The sequence below is a fragment of the Schistocerca serialis genome, chromosome 8, assembly GCF_023864345.2.
Source record: "Schistocerca serialis cubense isolate TAMUIC-IGC-003099 chromosome 8, iqSchSeri2.2, whole genome shotgun sequence".
Classification (NCBI taxonomy): domain Eukaryota; kingdom Metazoa; phylum Arthropoda; class Insecta; order Orthoptera; family Acrididae; genus Schistocerca; species Schistocerca serialis.
In genome coordinates, this window is record NC_064645.1 from 306,120,720 (window position 1) to 306,146,643 (window position 25,924).

At 41.6% G+C, this 25,924-nt stretch overlaps 1 protein-coding gene across 1 annotated transcript in view; it reads left to right on the top strand.

The window, feature by feature from the left end:
- The window catches only part of LOC126416174 (leucine-rich repeat-containing protein 1-like), a 49,902-nt gene extending 24,700 nt beyond the window's left edge, over positions 1 to 25,202 (top strand). Inside the window, exons 3-5 of the mRNA XM_050083747.1 lie at positions 15,975 to 16,215; positions 19,439 to 19,629; positions 24,880 to 25,202. Coding sequence (XP_049939704.1) covers positions 15,975 to 16,215; positions 19,439 to 19,629; positions 24,880 to 25,139 — 692 coding nt within the window. The 3' untranslated portion in view covers positions 25,140 to 25,202. The remainder of the gene's footprint in view (positions 1 to 15,974; positions 16,216 to 19,438; positions 19,630 to 24,879) is intronic.
- The last annotated feature ends 722 nt before the right edge of the window (positions 25,203 to 25,924 follow it).

The window sequence follows — 25,924 nt, forward strand, 5'->3', positions numbered from 1 at the left end:
CATCGATTAGCATATTCTTGTACTGTAGCTACACAGTGCAACATAATAAAATGACCGGTTTTATGAAACCCCATAATTGACTACCATTGTGACACTAAAGTTTGAAATTTGGCTCAAAGGCACCTACAACCTACCTCCTAATGGTGCAAAAGCATGGCATCCTTGTGCTTGGCGACACTTCAAACAGCATGGTGTCGAACTTACACCATTTATTGCCCGAACTGCACGTTTCTGAGCCAGAAAATCCTTTTAGAATAGGAAGAGTTACCCCAAAATATAATACCATACAACATAAGCGAATGAAAATAAGCAAAGTAGACTAATTTTCTTATCGAACGTTCACTTCAGATATTGTTCAAGTAGTAAAAATGGCAGCATTAAGTCTTTGAACAAGATCCTGAACTTGGGTTTTCCATGACAGTTTACTATCTATCTGGAAACCTTGAAATTTGAACTGTTCAGTTTCATGAATTTTATGTGTTGCCACTGACAATTTTCAATTTTTCACAAGCATAACTTTTATTGATGTTAAGTTCACAAGGTTTATGACTGAACAACAAGTGAAAGGTAACAATAACGATGCCAGTAAGAGTCTCCTAATTGAGGCAAACGAAAGTCCACATCTAATTTTCCACACATGTTTGTGGTAACACACACACACACACACACACACACACACACACACACACACACTAGTAAGAGTCCAATTCAGAGATGAAGACATAATTTTCAGCGGTTGAAGTACACGAGGTTGGCATCTGGAGTGAACTGAACTCTGGGCTGGCTGTAGCCCCTAAATAGCTGTCTCCAGCCACCAGGTTTTGGTGTACTGATACTTCCTGCATACTCTGTGGTGTCATATGGTTTGCCGGCACTCAGTGGCTACCTTGGCTCTGGCATAACACCTCTCCCGCCTCAGAAAAGCTGGTGTGGCACGGGCAACGATGGGGGAGACAGTACCAATATAGCCCAGTGCCGTAGGCTGATCTGCAGCTAAGTCCTCCTGAAGGAGGCAGTGGAACCCGGCCGCTGGAGAATAGGGTGCCGCCTTCCATGCAAGGCAGCTGGGACACCACAGCGGTTGCGACGCGACGTTGGGCTGGGCAAGCGGCATGAGGACGTGCACGTCGTTCAACCGAGGCGGCACTGAAGAGGGGCTAGGAAGTGGGTTCTGGGGAAGGTCCCGGGTCCAGAGTATGCGGCAGCGTGGGGCTAGCAGTCGGCATCTGCTGGCTATCTCCAGGAAGATCATCCACCAGCTGAGGAGAGGGCATCAACAGAGGCACCAAGGAAGGGACCAGTGATGGGAGAGAGAGAGGAGCCGGCATTTGGGGCTGCAGCTGCTCGAGGAAATGAGGACGCAGTTGGTTGCGGTGATGCGAAACCACCCTGTCATCCAGACATACGTGAAACAGTTGTCGACCACAGGGCCGGATAATGAGCCCTGGAAACCAGCTGGGCCAGGGCCCAAAAGTGCGAGTGCGGGGATGGAAAGGAGGGGGGGCTAGCAGCCGGCATCTGCTGGCTATCTCCAGGAAGATCATCCACCAGCTGAGGAGAGGGCATCAACAGAGGCACCAAGGAAGGGACCAGTGATGGGAGAGAGAGAGGAGCCGGCATTTGGGGCTGCAGCTGCTCGAGGAAATGAGGACGCAGTTGGTTGCGGTGATGCGAAACCACCCTGTCATCCAGACATACGTGAAACAGTTGTCGACCACAGGGCCGGATAATGAGCCCTGGAAACCAGCTGGGCCAGGGCCCAAAAGTGCGAGTGCGGGGATGGAAAGGAGGGGGGGCTAGCAGCCGGCATCTGCTGGCTATCTCCAGGAAGATCATCCACCAGCTGAGGAGAGGGCATCAACAGAGGCACCAAGGAAGGGACCAGTGATGGGAGAGAGAGAGGAGCCGGCATTTGGGGCTGCAGCTGCTCGAGGAAACGAGGACGCAGTTGGTTGCAGTGACGCGAAACCACCCTGTCATCCAGACATACGTGAAACAGTTGTCGACCACAGGGCCGGATAATGAGCCCTGGAAACCAGCTGGGCCAGGACCCAAAAGTGCGAGTGCGGGGATGGAAAGGAGGGGTAAAGACGTGGTGGATACCATTATCGTGGCAGAATTTGGCAAACTCTTGACTGCAGAATTGTGGGCCGTTGTCTGATACCAAGGTGACGAGAAGGCATTCAATAGAAAATATTTTTGATAGGACCATGATGGTATTCTCTGTGGTGATAGGGGAGCATCGGATAATGAAAGGGAAGTGGGAGTAGGCATCCGTGACAAGTAACCAGTAAGTGCCGAGGAAGGGTCCTGCAATATCCACATGGATGCGTTCCCATGGCAGAGAGGGGGCCTGCCAGGATTGGAAGGACCAGCGTGGTGCGGGAAGGGCCTGGGTACACTGCTGACAACCCCAGACCATGCGCTCCATGTCTGCTGTCATGCCTACCCAGAAGACATAGTGACGTGCGAGGGTTTTCGTCGATGAGCGAGGGTTTTCGTCTGGGCAATACCCCAGTGACCTTCATGTAAGACGTGGAGAATCCAGGACTGAAGGGAAGTTGGTACAATCACTCATGGTTTGGTGTCATTTTTTGCATGGAGGAGCACCCTATTGATGGCCACCAGTTGATGGAGAAGAAGAATCGGAGGTCAGCCTGGGTGCAAGGCGGAGGAAGCATTGACCTGCTGCGGAGAACATAGCAGCGCACTAGTTGGAGGAGTGGATCTGCGGTTGTTGCTGCGGCCACCCTCTCAGTTGTGACTGAGAATGCATCCTGTATGTAGTCATCGACCTGAAAAATTAGAAGGTCCGACGAATCAAATGCTGAATCCTGGCCGAAGGGAGCCGAGACATAGCATCGGTGTTGGCATGCTGGGAGGTGGGCCGGAAATGGATGGTGTACCTAAAACGTGAAAGGAATAGGGCCCATCACTGCAGGTGGTGGGAAGTCTTCATGGGTAACTGGGTTGATGGGGAAAATAAGGCCACGAGGGGCATATGATCAGTGATTAAGTGAAAAGACATACCGTAAAGGTATGGGAGGAATTTGGTACAGGCAAACACGATGGCTAGGGCCTCCTTCTCAATTTGGGAATATGTGCATTGGGCCTCTGTAAGGTATTTAGATATGTACACCACCAGGCATTCCAATCCATCCAGGAGACAGTGCAAAAGGACAGCCCCAACGCCATAGTCTGAGGTGTTTGTAGCCAAGAGGAGAGGAAGAGAGGAGTTATATGGCATGAGACATGCAGCAGAGCGCAACCTCCACTTTAAGGTTTGGAAAGCCGATTCACAAGCTGGGGACCAATGAAAAGTCACGTTCTTTTGGGATAGGTGATGGAGGGGCGCCACAATGTGGGCGGCAGAGGCAATGAACTTTCGATAGTAAGCAGTTTTACCCAGGAAAGACTGCAATTAGTGGATGTCGTGCGGACGAGGAAGGGCCGTTATAGCGGTGGTGTGGGAGGAGGTAGGTGATATGCCATCCTGGGAAATGATGTGACCCAGGTAGAATATAGCAGGCTGAGACAAGGCTGCACCTTAGGCTCACAGTCTGCAGGTGCAGGAACAATTGTCGCAGATGACTGAGATGATCATCCGCGTTACGGCCAGTGATGACGATGTCGTCAAGATAGTTTATACAACCTGGCACATTCTGAAAGAGCTGTTCCAAGTAATACTGAAAGCTGGCCAGTGCACTAGCGATGCCATATATGAGGCAGTTCAACCGGAACAGTGCAAACAGTGTGTTGATGACGGCCAAGTGAGTAGAAGGCTCATCTAAACGTAATTGGAGGTAGGCCTCGGCAAGATTGATCTTCGAGAAAAATTGTCCCCCTGTGAGCTAGGAGAACAGGTCCTCGGGCCACGGGAGAAGATAGTCTTCAACCTGTAGCTGAGGGTTAACCGTAGCCTTGAAGTCGCCACAAACTCGAAGATGCCCATCTGGTCTCTTGAGGACGACCTAGGGTGTTGCCCACGAACTGTGATGGACTGAAGTGATGACTCACTCCATGGTGAGGTGGTCCATTTCTTGTTGAAGAGGCTGCTGAAGGGCGTGGGGAACCTGCTGGGCCTGGAAGTACTCCAGGCGGGGAGACTGTTTCAGCTGGAGCAACGCATGAAAATCTTGAGCACAGCCGACGCCTGGCGAGAAGAGGTCCTGGAATTCTGTGCACAAGGTATTGACTGCTGGGAACAGAACCTGGGAAGACACCAGATGAAAATTGTTGTCGATGGCAAAGTCAAGGCCCGGAAGGCCTCCAACCCGAAGAGATCCACCGTGTCTGCATTGTTGACCACAAGGAAGGTAACTTCTCAGCGAACCGATTTATACATGATGGAAGTCATGAACTGACCCAAGAGGGTGATCGCTTGCTTATTATAAGTAAGGAGACGCTGAGGTGTGGGCGCTAGGGGGGTCGCCCAAATCTTTGCATTAGAGGAATAGATGATCAGTGAGACCGCTGCTCCGGTATCCACCTGCATCTGCAGCGACCAAACATTGACCTCAGCATCGGTCATCAGCTTGGAAGATCCTGAAAACTGCACCTGGTTGATATCCATGGGTATAGGCCCCCAACGGTCATTGCCCTGATGAGGAGGGGGCTGCCAAGATCAGCAGACTGAACTGACCTGTCAGGGCAGTCTTCCCATGCATGGTTCTTAAAGCATCCTTGGCAGGATGGCAGCCGGAGGGGCTGGCGGAACTGGTGAGAGCGCAGGGGCCTCTGTGCACCGACGGTCTGCGCTGGACCTGCGGAGCCGTCTGAGGGCATGAAGTCCTGGACAGGGCGACTGCCCTATTGATGCTGTGCAGAACAGGATAGTTGGTGCCACTCATCAGAATGGATGGCGGCAACAACTTCGACCTCCGCCAGCAATGTGATGGGTTCCAAGGCATCGTGGTCGCTGAGGGTCACCACTTCTGCCCAGGATTCCAAATGCTTGTTGGTCCCCATAGAGACTTCTTACTTGAATGCTAAATCAATGATCTGGTCCAGAGTAGGAAAGCCGCCTCAGGGGTGGCCTGGATGAGGTGGTCATGGACCATCTCGTCTGTGTAGGATTCTTTGGAGACTCGTGTGTTGAAGTGACATTTCCAGCTGAGACCTTGCAGTTCTGGTGCCCACTGGCAATAGGATTGGCCAGCCTTCTTGCAACACTGGTAAAATTCTACACTGGCAGCCAACACTTGGAACCTTCATTGGTAGTAAGCTGCGACAACCTCACAAATCTGGAAGAATTGGAGGTTGAAGGTGGAGTTTCATCAAGAGAACACATACACTTTGGACTGGTTCCAGGACAAAATGTAGGAATGATGAGCAGCCTATTGGACAACCTGGTGGATTTGAAAATGCTGCTGGAGCCACTTCTTGTATGTTTCCCAGTCTTCAGCATCCTCATTGAAAGCCGGAAATGGCAGGGGCGGCAGAACCGGGCGGTTTTGCAAGACTTCCGTAAATAAACATTCATGTGTATCCTGAGATTTCTTGAAAAACTGTTGAAAACCTTGTAGTAAGTCATGCACACTTTGGAGCAGCTGCTGAAGTACAACTTCCGTCATGAGGAAGACACACATAGGCACCAACTCGTCGCCACTTGTGTTGTGACTGACAATATGCAATTTTTCACAAACACAACTTTTACTGATGTAAGTTCACAAGGCTGATGACTGAACAACAAATGAAAGGTAACAATAACAATGCCAGTAAAAGTCTCCTAATTAAGGCAAACAAAAGTTCACTTCTAATTTTCCACAAAGGTTCGTGGTAATACACACTAGTAAGAGTCCAATTCAGAGATGAAGACGTAATCTTCAGCGGTCGAAGTACACAAGGTCGGCATCCGGAGTGAACTGAACTTCAGGGCTGGTTCTAGCCCCTAAATAGCTGTCTCTGGCCAATCAGGTTTTGGCGTAGTGATACTTCCCGCAGGCCATGGCTCGAGCTCCCCCTGCAGGAAGTAGTGCTCGGAATGTCTGTTTCCATTACCTTGTATGTAAATAACTGGTGTTTACCATGGTGCTTTTGGTATGCCTTGGACATATACAACTTCATCCTCTGTGGTGTAATACAGGTTGCTGGCCGTCAGGGGCTACCTTGGCTCTGGGATAACAATATGCCCATTCTGTGAAATTAAAATGCTAGGTTTTGTTGAATTGTGTGTTAGAAACTGTAAAGACAGAGTCTTACTGTGATTTAGCATTAGTCTATTTTCTACAAGCCACAAACTTATGTCATGAACTGTGCTATTTGAAACAGCCAGTGTTGCACACAACATCCTTTACTACCAAGCTAATGTCTTTGGCAAACAGAAATGTTTTAGAATTACCTGTAAAACTAGAGGGCATATCATTTATATAAATAAGGAACAGGAGTGGCCCCAACACTGATCCATGGGGCACTCCCCATTTGACTGTACCCCACTCAGACCCTACATCACAGCCATTCTGAACACTGTGAATAATGACCTTTTACTGTCTGTTGTTAAAGTAAGAGGTGAACCAATTGTGAGCTACTCACTGTATTCCATAATGGTCCAACTTCTGGAGCAATATTTTGTGATCAACACAATCAAATGCCTTAATTAAATCAAAAAATATGCCTAGAGTTCAAAACCTTTAGTTTCACCCCTCCAGTATCTCACAGAGAAAAGAGAATATAATATTTTCTGTTGTTAAATAACTTCTGAAGCCGAACTGTACATTTGATAGCAAATTATGTGATATAAAATGATTAATTACCCTTACATGCACAGCCTTTTCAATAACTTTAGCAAACACCGATGCCATAGAAATAAGTCTAAAATTGTTTACCTTATGCCTTTCTCCCTTTTTATACCGTGGCTTTACTACTGAGTACAGCACCGGCCTTGCCGCAGTGGATACACACGTTCCCGTCAGATCCCCGAAGTTAAGTGCTGTTGGGTGTGGCTGGCACTTGGATGGGTGACCATCCGGGCTGCCATGCACTGTTGCCATTTTTCAGGGTGCACTCAGCCTCATGATGCCAATTGAAGAGCTACTCCACCAAATAGTAGTGGCTCCGCTCAGAGAAAACCATCGTAACGACCGGGAGAGCAGTGTGCTGACCATACTCCTCAGCTGAGGATGACACGGCGGTCAGATGGTCCCAATGAGCCACTTGTGGTCTGAAGACAGAGTGCTTTTTTTTACTACTGAGTATTTTAATTGTTCGGGAAACTGACCATTCTTAAAGGAAAAATTACAAATATGGCTAAGCACAAGGCCAAAATGTGCAGCACAGTACTTTAGTATTCTGCTAGGCACTTCATCATGTCCATACGAGTCCCTAGTCTTCAGTGATTTAATTATTGACTCAATGTCCGACTTGTCAGTATCACAGAGAAGTATTTCAGACACCAGTCTCGGAAAGGCACTTTGCAAGAGATTTATGAGTTTCCCTGTAGAAACTAAGTTTTATTTAATTAACCAGTAATGATCAGAAAATGATAGTTTAATACTGTACATATATCTGACTTATCAGTAACAGAAATATTTTTACTATGAACTGACTTTATATTGTCGACCTTGTGCTGCTGACCAGACACTTCCTTCACAACTGACCATATAGTTTTAATTTTATCCTGTGAATTAGCTATTCTATTTGTGTACCACATACTCTTTGCCTTCCTAATAAAATTTTAAGCACCTTACAATACTGTTTGTAATGGGTTACTGTAGCTTGATTGTGATTACTTCTAACATTTTGATACAATTCCTGCTTTGTTCTACATGATATCTTTGTCCCACTAGTCAGCCACCCAGGCTGCCATTTACTGCTAGTACCCCATTTAGAATGTTCTAGTGGAAAGCAACTCTCAAAGAGCATGAGAAATGTGTCAAGGAAAACATTACATTTGTCATCTATGTTATCAGCACTACAAGTATCCTGCCACTCTTGTTCCTTAATAAGGCTTCAAAAACTCTCTATTGCCACTGGATTAGCTTTCCTACATAGTTTGTAATTATATGTGACATTTGTTTGAATTGTTTTTGCTGCCTCTGTGATGGAAGTCAGAACTGCAACACCGAGCACTGAAATCATGCAGTTTTGTTATAGGTAGCTGAGGAAAACAGTTCAGACACACCACCACTCAGAAAAAGGCCTTAGGAAATGGCATGAAGGGCATCAGTAAAACCACTCCTTCCCTTGGGATGTTAATTCCCACACTTTTCACAGTTGAAAACATCAGTTTGCAATGCGGTCAGCAGCAGGATAATATTCTTGACAGTTTTTGACACTGCTGACACCTCCTGCATGCTTCAGCCCTTTTCTAAGAACATCATGGGCCAGCAACCCAATTGAATGTGATTGCTCCCCTTTGGAGTGCAGTGTGACCACAATTTTTGCTCTGGTGTACTGGGTGACACTGCTGGGGAACATTCAAAACCATTTGACAAAATATGAACTGGATCTGAAGCAGAAAAGGGTACTTATGATTTGTCAGCCCTCCTGTTTCATGTCCTCTGTGGTATGATTCTGGAGTGGTGCAAGATTGTGTGAATGCCTCTGCGAAGGAGGCCAGAACCATGACATTTGGTGTTGAAATCATGAGGTCTTTTAATGGGTGGTCAAGGAAAACATTTCATACACACTGCTGTAAAGGATCAAAATGAATACAATACCAAAGGGTCCGTCTAAGAGCACCCAGTTTGGCAATTTGCTTGGTGGCACCCACCTACATTTGTTGAGAATTTTAAAAATGCGCCTTTACAGAGAAAACCTGTGAAGTAGCCCTAGGAACCTGCAGGCAGGAACCTTCTGACACCCCTCCAATGTCAGTTGCCTGCCTGCAGGTGCCTAGGGCTACTTCACAGGTTTTCTCTGTAAAGATGCATTTTTTCAGTTGCCTGCCTGCAGGTGCCTAGGGCTACTTCACAGGTTTTCTCTGTAAAGATGCATTTTTAAAATTCTCAATAAATGTAAGTGGGTGCCACCAAGCGAATTGCCAAACTGGGTGCTCTTAGACGGACCCTTTGGTATTGTATTCATTTTGATCCTTTACAGCAGTGTGTATGAAATGTTTTCCTTGACCACCCATTAAAAGACCTCATGATTTCAACACCAGATGTCATGGTTCTGGCCTCCTTCGCAGAGGCATTCACACAATCTTGCACCACTCCAGAATCATACCACAGAGGACATGAAACAGGAGGGCTGACAAATCATAAGTACCCTTTTCTGCTTCAGATCCAGTTCATATTTTGTCAAATGGTTTTGAATGTTCCCCAGCAGGAACCTTCTGACACCCCTCCAATGTCAGTTGCCTGCCTGCAGGTGCCTAGGACTACTTCACAGGTTTTCTCTGTAAAGATGCATTTTTAAAATTCTCAATTAATGTGGGCAGGTGCCACTGAGAGTCTTGCTGAACTAAGCAGTTGTTAGCCCAAAATGTCCTTAGGGAAGGGCTGAAGTATCCAAGAGATATTAGCAGTATCAACAACTTTCAAGAACATTGTCCTGTTGCTCATCGCACTACCAACTGTCACTTTCAACCACAAAGTGTGTGGGAATCAGCACCACAAGGGGCATAGTAGTTTCACTGACACAATTTGTGCCATTCCCTAAGGCCTTGTCGTTTTGATCCTCTGCAGCAGTGTGTCTGAAATGTTTTCCTCGGCCAATCATTAAAAAGACCTCATGATTTCAACACTGGATGTCGTGCTTCTGACCTCCTTTGCACAGGCAGAAGAAGGGGTTAAATATGGGTAAGAGGGGGTGTCATGACCTTTTCATCATGTAACATATCTACAGTGCCATCGAGCAGAACCTTGGTGAACCCACCTTACACCTTACATTTTTTTTCTTTTTTTTCCCATGTGTTGACATCTTGCTGTTTAAAGTGTTGCCAAGCTTGAGTGTAACATCACAGGGTGCCAAGCTTTGGCACCATTGCTGAGGAAGGTTGTAAATACCTTTGAGTCAAATTTCAAACTTATGCATCACAATGGGAGACAATCATGGGGTTTTGAAAAAGTGGTCCTTTAACACCTTCTTGATGGTCTACTAGTAGTTTACTTCCATTTGGACCTGACTTTTTTCAACTTGAACTGAAACTAAATGACTCAACAATGCAACATATACTCTGAAAAAAAACACCACCATATCAATATAATTTTGACATGATGCCACAGTAGCATGTACACACTGCCAGGATAAACAGTGACATTATGGTAACCAAACCAGCAGGGAACATGCGTCTATATTGAAAATTGTTGTTTTCCAGTTTTCATTCATATTCTAAATGGTATATTTCATATTTTGATCTTTTTTGTTGATGTTTTTATAAAATATATATAAAAGTGTCAAAAAAATCTTTTTATTTTTACTTTTAATGAGATACTTCTCTATTCAGGTTGACACATAAGAACTTTAGAAAACTCGAGTCAAATAATAACTGATAGAAATAATATATTTATTATATAGGGGAATAGTTATATGGACCCACACAACTGCAAATACATAAAAATAGAACATTACATCTATATTCAAAAATCTGAATTTCAAAATCTGAATGAATATATACAAGAATTATAAAGTACTGACAACATATACATAATTTATATAGACGTATAATAATGAAGAAACAGAATTATAAAATAGCACATGTGATTTTCCTACAGTTTCAAAACAAAAAAGTAATAACAACAATGAAAAGGCTAGTGCTTATAGTACTCCATAAAATAGGGAGGGCAAAACCAAATTTATCCACTCTCGTTTTCTTCCTGTCCATGCAATTTTTACTGCAGGATTTTCTTGTTCTGGGAGCAAATTTGAAACAATGGCCAGCTGGAAATCGTGAAGATTGATTTTTTCTGTGACACACTTCAGGTATAAATAGTGCGCATTTTCCAACATGAGATGAAATGCATGAAGTCCAGCATTCTTATATCATTTCAATGTCTTGTGGGAAATGGGATAACAGGCGAGCATTTCATTGCTACTGTCAATCCCTTTCACATATTTTTCGCATTGGGCAATCATCTTTGATGGAGATTCCAAGGTGAGTTCTCGTGTCCACCATTTTTCCTCTGAATTTCTTGGATATGGCCAGCATTTCCCATTTGTCCTTCCATTTACAAACATATATGCCATATTCTTTGAAACATGAAACTGACTTTCTTTTTTCCAATTTCATCGCAACAATTTCTTGTGGATCACCCACCCGATTGGAGTCACGAGTACCAGTGCAGAATCCTTTTTTTTTCCCCCCCCCCCCATATCCACTTTTGAAGTGTGATCCTTTCCTCCTATAAAGGGTTCTCAGCACCACTGTATAATTGGAGTTAATTTATAAGCCCATTAGGATCAGCTAACATGCATGGTTTCATCTCAGATTTATGGCACTTCCCCTGTTTGTACTGGCAAAACCTAAGACTTCCTCTTCAACGGAACATGACTCATCTGTCAAGAGGTTTTTCCATGGATAACAGATTTTCTCCATGCTGTTATCAAAATGATCTATCACTGGCACAATTTGTTTGTTAGATGGCGTTCCAGAATAATTTCTGGCAAAATGTAGGCTTCTCATCTGTAAGTATTTAGTGATGTACAATCTAAATTGATAGTGTGTTTTCCAATAATCCTTCACCCTATTCATCTGCACAAACACTATGAAAATATTATGCCCAAAAACATTTTCATTTCTTCGAAGGTGGTATCTTTCCAAGAAATTATATAACATGCTCATTTTCACTGTTGAAAAACACTTCCAAGGCAAAAGCATTTGTCTCTTCCACTATTTAAACAAGTATTGGGTAACTAACAAGAAGAAAAATAATATTGGTGTGATAGGGAAGGGGGTCTCCAAAAGTCCTAGAGAACCAGTAAATGATATCTCCCTCCTATTATCTGGTGGTTCCTCACTCCATTTGTCTTCAGGAAGACAAATGGGTGATATGGGGACCAGGTGGTGTTGAGAAACTGTGCAAGGTTTTGAAGCCTCATTACTGGGCCCTGCCACTGCTGTCAGATTAGCACCTGGTACTTCAGTAGCACCAGGTACGTCTGTAGCACAGGGTACACCTTGAAAGTTAGCAGGTTCTGCTTCATCCTCATCTGAATTCGATTCATCTTATAATAATTCTAGCTCATCATCTGTCCATTTTTCATACTCTAAGCAGTTAATGACTTCATCTGCAGTGTAGGTATTTCTCTTTCTGCTTCCAGATGGCCTGATAAATGGACTCGCCAACATATAAAAAATGGAAAAGAAGAAAAATATTAAATATTGCCCCCAGGAAATATTATTTATAGAAAAATTAGAACATGATCATTATTTAGTTACAAAGGAAAGCAAAATCTCATTAGTGAACATCGGTCAGCTAATGGGAGAAATAACAACAGTTTTATTTATTTTTAGCAAATTTTTACTCTGATAACAGAATGGGGGAGGAGGGGGGGGGGGGGCGATGTTCTTGAGGACAATATTATGGAAATGGAAGAGAATGTAGATGAAGATTAAGTAGGAGATATGATACTGCATGAAGAGTTTGACAGAGCACTGAAAGACCTAAGTCGAAACATGGCGGGAGTAGACAATATTCCATTAGAACTACTGAAAGCCTTGGGAGAGCCAGGCCTAACAAATCTCTACCATCTAGTGAGCAAGATGTATGAGATGGGTGAAATACCCTCACACTTCAAGAAGAATATAATAATTCCAATCCCAAAGAAAGCAGGTGCTGACAGATGTGAAAATTACCGAACTATCAGTTTAATAATCCACGGCTGCAAAATACTAACAAGAATTCTTTATAGACAAATGGAAAAACTGGTAGAAGCCAACCTCGGGGAAGATCAGTTTGGATTCCACAGAAATGTTGGAACACGTGAGGCAATACTGACCCTACGACTTATCTTAGAAGATAGATTAAGGAAAGGTAAACCTACGTTTCTAGCATTTGTAGACTTAGAGAAAGCTTTTGACAATGTTAACTGGAATACTCTGTTTCAAATTCTGAAGGTGGCAGGGTAAAATACAGGGAGCAAAAGGCTATTTACAATTTGTACAGAAACCAGAAGGCAGTTATAAGAGTCAAGGGGCATGAAAGGGAAGCAGTGGTTGGAAAGGGAGTGAGACAGGGTTGTAGCCTATGCTTGATACTATTCAATCAGAATATGGCGCAAGCAGTAAAGAAAACAAAAGAAAAATTCGGAGTAGGAATTAAAATCCATGGAGAAGAAATAAAAACTTTGAGGTTAGCTGATGACATTGTAATTCTGTCAGAAACAGCAAAGGACCTGGAAGAGCAACTGAACGGAATGGACAGTGTCTTGAAAGGAGGATATAAGATGAACATCAACAAAAGCAAAATGAGGATAATGGAATGTAGTCGAATTAAATAGGGTAATTCTGTGCAAATTAGATTAGGAAGTGAGACGCTTAAAGCAGTAAATGAGTTTTGCTATTTGGGGAGCAAAATAACTGATGATGGTCGAAGTAGAGAGGATATAAAATGTAGACTGGCAATGGCAAGGAAAGCGTTTCTGAAGAAGAGAAATTTGTTAACATCGAGTATAGATTTAAGTGTCAGGAAATCGTTTCTGAAAGTGTTTGAATGGAGTGTGGCCATGTATGTAAGTGAAATGTGGATGATAAATAGTTTAGACAAGAAGAGAATAGAAGCTTTCTAAATGTGGTGCTACAGAAGAATGCTGAAGATTAGATGGGTAGACCACATAACTAATGAGGAGGTATTGAATAGAATTGGAGAGAAGAGAAATTTGTGGCACAACTTGACCAGAAGAAGGGATCGGCTGGTAGGGCATATTCTGAGGCATCAAGGGATCACCAATTTAGTATTAGAGGGCAGCATGGAGGGTAAAAATTGTAGAGGGAGACCAAGAGATGAATATACTAAACGGATTCAGAAGGATGTAGGTTGCAGTAGGTACTGGGATATGAAGAAGCTTGCATAGGATAGAGTAGCATGGAGAGCTGCATCAAACCAGTCTCTGGACTGAAGAGCACAACAATAACAACAGAACATGCCCAAAGAACTCGTTTATTCACTGTTGGAAAACATCCACAGAAATGAAAATACAAACATGAAATGACACTGTGTTTTGTAAAATACCTAGAACAGGTAAGGGCATAGCCAGAAATGTTTTGACACACCCTCCCTTCCCCTGCCCCTTCCCCCCACCCCCAATTTCATTAAAAGGCCCAGGTACCTCTGCAAAAAATCTTGTGTATGTCCTTGACAAATCGATTTTATCAAATAAATTAAATCATTAACTTACCTTTGTGAACAAAAAGAAAAATATCAAATATCAAAATGCTACTGTAATAAAGATGAAATTTTGATGTGCTGGAACAAATTCATTTCACACTACAACTCATGGATGAACCAGTCTAAATGACAGCAAAACATCTGCTGAGAGCCTGACCAGAGTGTCACTTTTAACCTACAAACCAGGCTGAGTGTACAAGCCTTGGCACTTTGAGGGTCGATGATGCCACACAAGCGTGCACCATCCAGTAGGCAAGGCGGCCCTCATGCCCTGATGGTGCGAGCTGTCATGAACGTGGTAATTGTTGCACAGTGTAGTTCTCAACTGACAAAACTCCTAGGCAACCAGATTGTATGTAAAGCTTTGAACATAGCTACTAAGGTTCAGTGACCGTGTCAGAATTATATTACAACAAATAAGCCCTCAGTCACAAATATTAAGTAAAAATTGACCAGGTTTCGACGCTACTATGAGCGTTGTCTTCAGAATTAAACTAACTGTTCTAAAACATAATAGGTATATAAGACATTAATAAACTAAAATGTGTACTGACTGGAAAGAGATGCAGTACTTACAAGTCACATTCTAAAAAAATCTAAGACTTGTAAGTACTGCATCTCTTTCCAGTCAGTACACACTTTAGTTTATTAATGTCTTATATACCTATTATGTTTTAGAACAGTTAGTTTAATTCTGAAGACGACGCTCATAGTAGTGTCGAAACCTGGTCAATTTTGACTTAATATTTGTGACCGAGGGCTTATTTGTTCTAATATAATTGCATGTAAAGCTTTGAAAAGCTTGTTTTGCAGTACCAAAGATGTTGGAGAATAACAGTGGCATGGGGAAAACTCACTGTGAATTGTGTGACCTTTGTGGGTCTTCAGAATCGAATTAAGAAACAATATGGCACTGAGCATCTAAGGAAAACTATACGAAGTGCATGGTAAGAGTGGCTTGTCTTGTAATTAGCCATAAGACAATGACGAGCACATAAGAGAAAATATTTGAAGATTGTTAGTCCACTATTAGTCTACATTATGAAATTTCCACTGGTGAAATAGATAATGTTGCACAAATTTTTTACAGAGGGATTTTGTCCAAGCTGAACACAAATACATTGTTGACAGATGATCACAAAACATTTAATGTGGGTAGTTTACAAACATTCTCTCCCTTGATCCTTGTGTTCCTCATCTTATCCCAGCGATTAGCAGATCATCCTACAACACTTTCCAATTATAGAGAAGTGTTGGAAACTTTCTCAACTGACAAGACTCCCTGCCAACCAAAATCAATGGAGAGTCTTTTTAAAGCTTGTTTTGCAGTACCAAAGATTTTGGAGAATGATGAGGACAATGGGCAAAGAAAAAGGTATCTTTCTTTGTGGAGTCTAATAAATTTTTCACTTGTGCTGTTTTCTAGCCAGTAAGCCCACACTTTTGACATATGTTTTGTAAGTTTACATTTTCTGCCATAAGCAGGCTCTGATGTCTTCTCTGAACATATGAAAACTGAGGTGAGTCTCCTAATCTTTTAAACTGTTGAATGGTACAGTTTTGTGTGCATCTCTTCTCTGTGAATGGCCAACGAATTTCATTTTGACTGTTTATTCCAGATTCTCTTTCCTTCTACTTTTTTTAATCTCATTAAGTACAATTTAACTTGAATTTGTCAGCTTATCATTTTGGGGTTACGTGTTTCAGATTTAGGTCAACTCACCTCTCTTCGCTGCCTTCTTGTTGATGGAAACCACTTATCACATTTGCCTAATAGTATTGGGCAACTGTCACAACTACAGTGCTTAAATGTGTCCAGTAATTTTCTGAAGTGGCTTCCAATGGTAACACTTCCTGCTGGATGTGAACTGGATGTCAGCAATAATACGACTCTCACATTTTTGCCTGCAGAGATGCTGACTCTTCTCCCAAGGATAAAATTGGATGGGTACATAGAGGCTTCATTAACATGACAGCTATTAACAGTTTTATGATAAAAGTCCCAGGTCTTTTCTTCAAGATCAAAAATGACATTTTTGAAAAGATATCCCTTTTCCTATGAAAAGTAATTATGTGCCATGGAAATCTGAAGGCATGGGAGAGTAAGAAATATAGCAATCAGTGGAAACTGCATGTGTGTATTAACTGTGGTTCAACTCCTAAAAATCTTTATTATTTTGTCAAACATTTCATTTTATTTCAATTTTAATATTAAAACTATTGTATGTAACAAAACACTTAACTTCCTTTGCATGTAAAGTTACAATCTGAAGTTGTAATCCACAATATTTCTCCCTTAAATGCATGTCTATAAGAAGGAAATCAGTGTTAGCACAGTTCATCACCAATTTTTGTGAATTTTAAGAAGTGTAATTTTCACAAAAGGGAAACGGTGTCAGTGTATATAGTCATTTTCAATGTATCCTTCAAAAACAAGGAAATATCTTTATCAGTTAAATCACCCCCATTACCTACACAACTGTAAATTTTTATTATGTACACTACACTAAATTTTTAACAACTTCTTTGTCTAGGACAATTGATACACATCCACTCATACCTCTTTCTGAAGACATACAATGCAAAGTAGTGCCATATTTTCAGTAACTGTAGTCTAAAAGTACACACAGATATATTTTTAGGAGACTGCAACTTTCATCCCTCATATTACTACTAGGTTCATGCCCTTGTTGTTGCTCTAGTTGCAAGACTTTTCTTAAGCACATTCTTAACATTAATTACTCCTGCCTCATTGCTAGGAAGACCTGCTTAACTCATCAAAAGGAGTGTTATTCATTATACCTATGCCTCGTGTTAGCTGACATACAACAGAGTGTCAGCTTTCTTTGTCAGCTTGATGACCACTAAACTATTAGTAACAATTAATGGACAAGAATAGTGCGTCTATACTGCTAATACTCAATGTTGTAATAGAGACAAAACTATAATGGGATACCTGTGATTCTGATGCCAGCTACACAATGTGTGTGAATTGGATTGTGTGTTCCAGCATCCCAGAACTCGATCTCCTGCCATGGATCAGGCCTCAATTTACATGCAGGTTGTCATCACATTTGCACTTTCACTCCCCTATTTCTGCAATCATTTTTATTAATTTTTTATTACAAGTCCATCTTCTTATTTTTGTGTCATCTTTTCATTTTCTCTGACACTATCCAACTGATAGTCACAAATGCTTTTAGTTCTTTTTTATTCCAGTCTTATTTATGATTTATAAGCTGCACTATGGATATGTATAATGTTTCATTTACGTCTGTTGTTAGAAATTCATCAAGGATTTCCTTCTTGTATAGCTCTGCTATACAGGGTGTTACAAAAAGGTATGGCCAAACTTTCAGGAAACATCCCTCACACACAAAGAAAGAAAATATGTTATGTGGACATGTGTCCGGAAACGCTTACTTTCCATGTTAGAGCTCATTTTATTACTTCTCTTCAAATCACATTAATCATGGAATGGAAACACACAGCAACAGAACGTAACAGTGTGACTTCAAACACTTTGTTACAGGAAATGTTCAAAATGTCGTCCGTTAGCGAGGATACATGCATACACCCTCAGTTGCATGGAATCCCTGATGCACCGATGCAGCCCTGGAGAATGGCGTATTGTATCACAGCCATCCACAATACGAGCACAGAGAGTCTCTACATCTGGTACCGGGGTTGCGTAGACAAGAGCTTTCAAATGCCCCCATAAATGAAAGTCAAGAGGGTTGAGGTCAGGAGAGCGTGGAGGCCATGGAATTGGTCCGCCTCTACCAACCCATCGGTCACCGAATCTGTTGTTGAGAAGCGTACGAACACTTCGACTAAAATGTGCAGGAGCTCCATCGTGCATGAACCACATGTTGTGTCGTACTTGTAAAGGCACATGTTCTAGCAGCACAGGTAGAGTGTCCCGTATGAAATCATGATAACGTGTTCCATTGAGTGTAGGTGGAAGAATATGGGGCCCAATCATGACATCACCAACACTGCCTGTCCAAACGTTCACAGAAAATCTGTGTTGATGACGTGATTGCACAATTGCATGCGGATTCTTGTCAGCCCTCACATGTTGATTGTGAAAATTTACAATTTGATCACGTTGGAATGAAGCCTCATCTGTAAAGAGAACATTTGCACTAAAATGAGGATTGACACATTGTTGGATGAACCATTCGCAGAAGTGTACCCGTGGAGGCCAATCAGCTGCTGATAGTGCCTGCACACACTGTACATGGTACGGAAACAACTGGTTCTCCCATAGCACTCTCCATACAGTGACATGGTCAACGTTACCTTGTACAGCAGCAACTTCTCTGATGCTGACATTAGGGTTATCGTCAACTGCACGAAGAATTGCCTCGCCCATTGCAGGTGTCCTCGTTGTTCTAGGTCTTCCCCAGTTGCGAGTCATAGGCTGGAATGTTCCGTGCTCCCGAAGACGCCAATCAATTGCTTCGAACGTCTTCCTGTCGGGACACCTTCATTCTGGAAATTTGTCTCGATACAAACATACTGCGCCATGGCTATTGCCCCGTGCTAATCCATACATCAAGTGGGCATCTGCCAACTCCACATTTGTAAACATTGCACTGACTGCAAAACCACGTTCGTGATGAACACTAACCTGTTGATGCTACATACTGATGTGTTTGATGCTAGAACTGTATAGAGCAATGAGTCGCATGTCAACACAAGCACCGAAGTCAACATTACCTTCCTTCAACTGGGCCAACTGGCGGTGAATTGAGGAAGTACAGTACATACTGATGAAACTAAAATGAGCTCTAACATGGAAATTAAGTGTTTCTGGACACATGTCCACATAACATCTTTTCTTTATTTGTGTGTGAGGAATGTTTCCTGAAAGTTTGGCTGTACCTTTTTGTAACAGCCTGTATTTCTTCTGACTCAGGGTTCTGACCGAGGTGCTTCATTAAGTCCTAAACAGTCTAGCTTCCTCCTACTATTCTTTCTGTACTGAATGGAGGAGCCTCAGATTTCAAAAAGCTAGCATTTTGTCATATTTTTTTATCTCATATTATTGAATCTTGGTAAAATTTTCACTACAGGTCTATATTTAATGTTTTATTTCATGTGTCATTCACCTGTGTTTTATGTAGTATTTGTGAAAATATAGTCAAAATATATTCTCTGGGCAGGTGCTGCCAGGAATGGCGCTATGTGCTGAAAGGACCAAGACTCCTAATACAGCAGCAAAACAGCAGCTTTGCAAGTATGAGCTTGCCACTGCCCGCTCCAATGCTGGGCTGCTGTCGATGCCAGTGTTCCCATCCACAGGCTCCACCACTCCAGGAAATTTGCCTTAGGAAACTACACAGCGTGTTCACAGGTAGAAGAAAGTGTGTGCATGGCATGAAAGCTTGAATAGTAAAAGTAATGTACTAGTCCTATACAATGCGGTTGTACAAGAAAATAATGGCAATGCAAAATCACAAATTATGAACATGCTTTGCATTGTATTGTTCTTACAAAATTTTATGCTTGTTATTCTTCATTAGAATGGTCATCTCATTACTCATTAGCAACTAACACTATTGAGGGTTAAAGTACATAAAGAATGTGAATTTAAAAATGCTTGAAGAAGTTTCTGCAATATTCTTATGTTCATGTTTGCTGCATAAATACTTTATTTAATTTAGCTCTGTTGCACCAGAAGGGAAATTCTGTAGGACAACAGAGAGTCAAAATATCCAGAATAAGGCAGCATCCTGGTCTTCAAATTAACATAATGAAAGATACTTCTAATAACAAAATATGCTGAACCTAGCTCCTTGATCAGTCCTTCTGTGTGTTGACTCCATTTCAGCTTGTTATCCAGCTGGATTCTGAGGAGTTTTATGCAAAGTGTTTTGTTTAGTGTGTGCCCATTATACCTATTCCTGATAACAACAGGTAATTTTATTTGTTTGAAATTCTACAGTATTGTCTTTATGATATTAAGACTAAAGCCATTTGGAATGAACCAGTTGTTGGCTTGTGAAGCTGTCACCTGAGTTGGTTTGGTAGAGTTTGGCATCAGCTGATATTAGTTTTAAGAGTGCTTTCAAGTCATTAGAAGATCATTTATGTAGATTAAGGACAAGAATAACACAGTAATGAAAAGGATAACACGTCTGCTGATATTCCAGCTATCTTTCTCTTTTCCACTAGTGACTTTACAAGGTCATCAATTTTATTTAAGGTACTTTTTGTATTCTGAGAGAATATACTTAATGAGTATTCTTCATAATTCTTAATTTTGTCCAAACTTAAGTGTTTTGCTCTGCTAGTAGCTATCTGAAATGTAACTATATGCTCTTTGCAACATTGCCTTTTCAAATAATTTTTCCCTAAAAAACGCCCAGCAAAACCACTGGAAATCACACAGACCGGATGGACCCTGCTTTGATCAAATGAGATGTTTTTGGAAAACAGAGGGTGGAAGTAAGCTTTCGCCAGAGGCATTATAATGCAGACTATTGCCATATATAAAATGACTAACAAGGAGACCGTGCCTACTTGCCACTGGCTTTGTCCAAATTTATGATATATCCAGGATTTGGCTAGAAAAGCAAGCAACAGAAGTGAGAGCTCCAGCTGGTCAAGCATCATGAAAAAATGACGTTTTTGGCACTGGTTGTGCAAGACATGAGTGATTTACGTTAGTGTAGTTTTCAGGGAGTGCTCTTGCAGAGTGGAAAGAGTGCAGAATGGTAAGCTGAGGATTGTGTGATTGACTCTGTACGGAATCTCTAATTAAAAAAAGAGAGAGAGAGAGAGAAAACTGCAAACAAACCTAGATAATGCTAAGCATATTATATTTGATGTGGTGAAACATTACGTACAGGAGAACAAATTGCTTATGTTAACCGACTCATGAGGAGGACAAACGAAGTTACAGTTGCATGATGAGATATTTCAAGATGAAGGATTGCCATTCTGCAATACTGAAGTGATTCCCCCACTCCCAAATGTAATCTTCTAACGGGCAGTCCTGTGATGTCCAATTTTATCTTCATCTGAAGAATATGATGAAAATGCTTCAAAATTGCTCTTATCTTGTCAAGAGAGGAAAAAGAATCACATCCCAAGAAGACTGCATCAAAATACACTTTCCAGAATGAGATTTTCACTCTGCAGCGGAGTGTGCACTGATATGAAACTTCCTGGCAGATTAAAACTGTGTGATGGACCGAGAATCGAACTCAGGACCTTTGCCTTTTGTGGGCAAGTGCTCTACCAACTGAGCTACCCAAGCATGACTCACATCCCATCTTCACAGATTTACTTCTGCCACTTCTTACACTTTGTTGTATGCACCTCAACAAAAGTTTGCAAAATCATAGAGTTTGCCGCCAATGACTTTTTAAGTTTGTACAGCACCTTATTAACAAAATAAACATAATTCCTTCTGAAAACAAGAACAATTTTGGACAATTACAAAAAAACATTACAAAACAAAGCATGCTCTCTCAAAGTACACATCTTTAACACAAAAACAGTGAAAATCTTTTTCTCCTGGTGGTGATTAACAGTCTGTAGTAGTGAGTATTTCCTCCCTGCACATGGGTGAGTTCTTCCACTCTGCGAGGCATGCTCTAGATGAGACCATCAAGTTTATCCTGGGGTATGAGGTCCCACTCCTCAATGGCAGCTTCAGTAAGGTCCTGAAGATTGTCAATGAGCAACGGCCACCTTCAACAGGCCCCATACATGCCCAACTGCATTCATATCTGGGGACTGTGCTGGCCAATGCATTCAGTTGATGTTGCATGTTTGAAGATACCAAGACAGTGTTGGAGTATGTTGCAGTCTTGCATTGTCATCAACTAGGATGAAGTTATCACCAACTTCATGTCTGTAGGGCATTACAGTCATTTGTAGGACCTTTTGGAGGTATCGGGAGCCAGTTGATTTGCTGCAAACATGAATTAGAGGCATCCACTGTCCCATCACTATTGCCACCCAAAATATTACGCTTCCACCTGCGAATGAATGGACTTCCCGAACATATCAATGTCCCTGGTGTTGTCCAGCATTTCTCCAAACTCTTAACTCGTATAGTGTCAGGTCGCAAACCAATCCTGTTCTTGTCAGAAAACATGACATTACTCTGTTCCGCAATGGTCCAATGTTGATGTGCAAGAGCCCAGGTCCTTTGCACCGGTTCCATGGGTTCTGTGCAAAACTTTTCAATGCTCTTCTGGAATGAAGACCACCCCATTGCAATCACCTATGTCCTATTCGGTCTGAGATATGAATTCCCATTGCCTGGGAGAAGTCATTTCCAATATTTCTGGCAGTTGATGTTGGATGCCTGTGGGCCAACATTTGGAGGAAATGATCCTGCATTGGTGTTATCACACGAGGAAGACCACTGTGAGATCTATTGTTCACATTTTCCATCTCTCTGTACTCCACACCTTAGACACACCACTTTGAGTGACATGTAACAGATTGGCAACATCTTGCTGTGTATGACCTGCTGAAAAGCCATTATCGTGACTCTGTCAAAGTGTTGTATGCCTGTACATGGCATGTTACCACAGTGCTGAACAGAAAGTGAATGAAGTTGTTGACACTGGACTGCTCGTAGTGTGCTGCTGTGGCAGTGGTAAGTTTATGAGACTGGGAAATGGCTACAAAGTATGCCAGTAGTAAACACTGTCCAATATTAGAGGATAATCCATGAAGTGCCTAGGTCAATGAGACCTCTAAGTATCTAGACCACATTTTACAATAGTATTCCAGACTTTTGTTGAGCAGTGTACATCACCAGCTATCCACACCAGTATTTGACGAAATGATACATAAATATGATTTGCTGCCAAACTGTGTGATGAGAGAGAATCTTTTACAAATGTAAACCAAGTTTATTGTTGAATAGAAACTTGAGATCAACCATATAATTTTAAAAACGTGATGTTTAACATGTGTGCAAGATACCAAGCAAATTATCGCTTTCCCAGTTTTTATGCTGAATGTCCCTCAGTATGTGTAAACCTTACATTGTAAAATAATAAAAGTATCTAATTTTATATATGAAGTTCTCATGTACGGCTTACAATCCCTTTCTTGAATTTTATGTGCAATCCCAAATTTTCCTTTGCTTTTCTTGTATGACAATATTAATAAATACAATATATTGAGCATTATTTTGATCTATTTGCATTGTAAGTAACATAAAAATTGAAAATAAAAACATTTCTACAAGATGACTGCAACTCATGACAATCAGATTACCATTCTGTGCTCTTCCTGGTGCGCCAACCACCACCTGTTAACTACGAAAACATAAACGGCACATGCCTTGCCAGGTCTGCGCCAAAAATGCAATTTTTTCTAAATGCTTAGCTATCTGGAGTTTCTAATTTTCTTACTTTCTGTTCAGCCCCAGCACTGCATATACCACAAATCTGGTGAAATCTGTGATCACAAGTAAGAATGGTCTCCTTTTTAAATGTGGGGTGACTCATTAGTCACACCCATGTTGTTTAAACACCACATCTCCTGACCCTCCTGCTTCGAGTGACTGTCCAACTTCATTTGACATATGGCACAGAAAACTTCATTCAGGGCTTTGTGTACCACTTAAAGAGTGATATGATTTCACATTAGTGTGAAGATCATCATAAGCAATGAACTTGATGTCAACCTCAGAGCATGCTTGAGGTTGTGGTCCAAACTGTTCCCAGTACCCTAAGGACATTCATTAACTAAATTACAGGTAACAATGATGAGCCCAGTGCTTGGCTTGGAATACCAGTGACCTGGTAATTATCAACCAATGACATCTGCACCAGATATGGCATTTCTCTCCCACAATTATTACTTAGAACTACAACATTTGTGGTCTTCTTAACCATTTTCTTTCTAAACTTATCTTACTTCTCATGCCTTGCACCGTCCACATGCCTCTACACTTACTGTGTTGTGTATGTAATTGCTATTACTGCAAATTGTAGCTCACAACTGTGCTAACTCAGCCTTTGTAACAGCCAAATGCGCTCAGAGTTTCAAGTTTTGCTGCTCTTTCTCCAGTATGATGTAGTGACAGCTGAAATCAGTTCTTCTTCCCCCTAGCATTTATCCTGTCCAGGATCCCTTGCTCACTGCGAATCATATTGTCATAACAATCATTATAGTTCATAAACAATTCAAGATATCGAAACAAGGTCTTTTTGCAAATGATAGCAAATATGAAAGTGTATGTTACACAATAAATAATTCAATTTTTTATATATATGATATAGAAGCAAGTCATCTGCAGAAGTGAGATGTCAGTGGCTCAGGATCCATACAGGTATCCATAGCACTGTAAGAAAACACAAGCAGTGTATGTATTCACATCCACACACCTGGGGAACGGAGTAGCAGGGCATGTATGCACACCCACAACAATGAAAGGGTTAGAATCCATTTCAGGCAAAGAACTATCCATTTCAAAAAACTCATAAATTGCCCCTCTTTAAATGATAGTTGTGAAACTGGTGTTGTCTTTCTTGATTTAAGTAGACCTATTGCTTGCCTTTCATTAGTACATTTTAGTATATTACTGACACATTACACCAAAAGTAAAGTCATCCACCTGTATTTGCAGATGTGGAGGGTTCCAGACTCTCAGAGCCTGCAGCCTTATGTGCCCACTGTGGTGTCCCTGTTTATCTAGTTGGAGCAGCACGAATCTGGCTGTGCAGTGACGTGGAGCCTTTGCTGGTGATGGAGCTTCACTGTAGTGTATACTGTGCACGCTCATGCAGCACAATATTAACCCCAGAACTTAATTTTCAATGCTGTACTTACACAGGATATCCTAAAAATTGTGACTGCTTTTCAAGAAACATCATACAACACTTTTAAAATGAATACAGTGGTGATACATTTGGTGTTGTGCACAGGAATTTCACAGATAAATAAAGTCATGATAACATCACAATAAAGGATGACAGCCAAAAACAGTTGCAACTGTTTTTGGCTGTCATCCTTTATTGTGAATAATTTTAACAGTTGCTGCTGCAGCCATGTTTAAAATCATGATAACATTCTTATATTTCTCAAGAATACAGAGTTGTCATACAGAGAGAAATACTATGTTTATATTATTTGCATATGGAGTTCAGGAGCAATGACTGTTTAAACACCCCTATGCATATTGTAATTAGTTAACTCTCCTCATAGCACCTACAGGAGTGGTAAGTAAGAGATTGTGATATATTCTGAGATTTGTCACTTAATAATGGATCTTGACACTTTGCAAGCATGTTTTCATACAATAATTCTGGTTTTTCAGCATCTCCATAACTTCCTTCTGTGAGTTAAACACACTAGTCGCACTTAGTGCCTTGTTTGTATACATCCAATACTCCCTTTAGTCCTATTTCATATAGATCCTACACATTTGTGTAACATTCTAGAACAGGTCAAACAAACATTTTGTAAGCAATCTCATTTGTAGGCTGATTGCATTTTCCCAGTATTCTACCAATGGCATGAAGTCTGCCACTTGCTTCATCTATTAATGAGACTATGAGATAACTCTATTTCATATCCCTTCAAATGTTTCCACCCACGTATTTGCATGAATTCACAGATTCCAACTGTGACTCTTTTTCATTTTGCTAAGTATACAGTTTTACATATCTGAG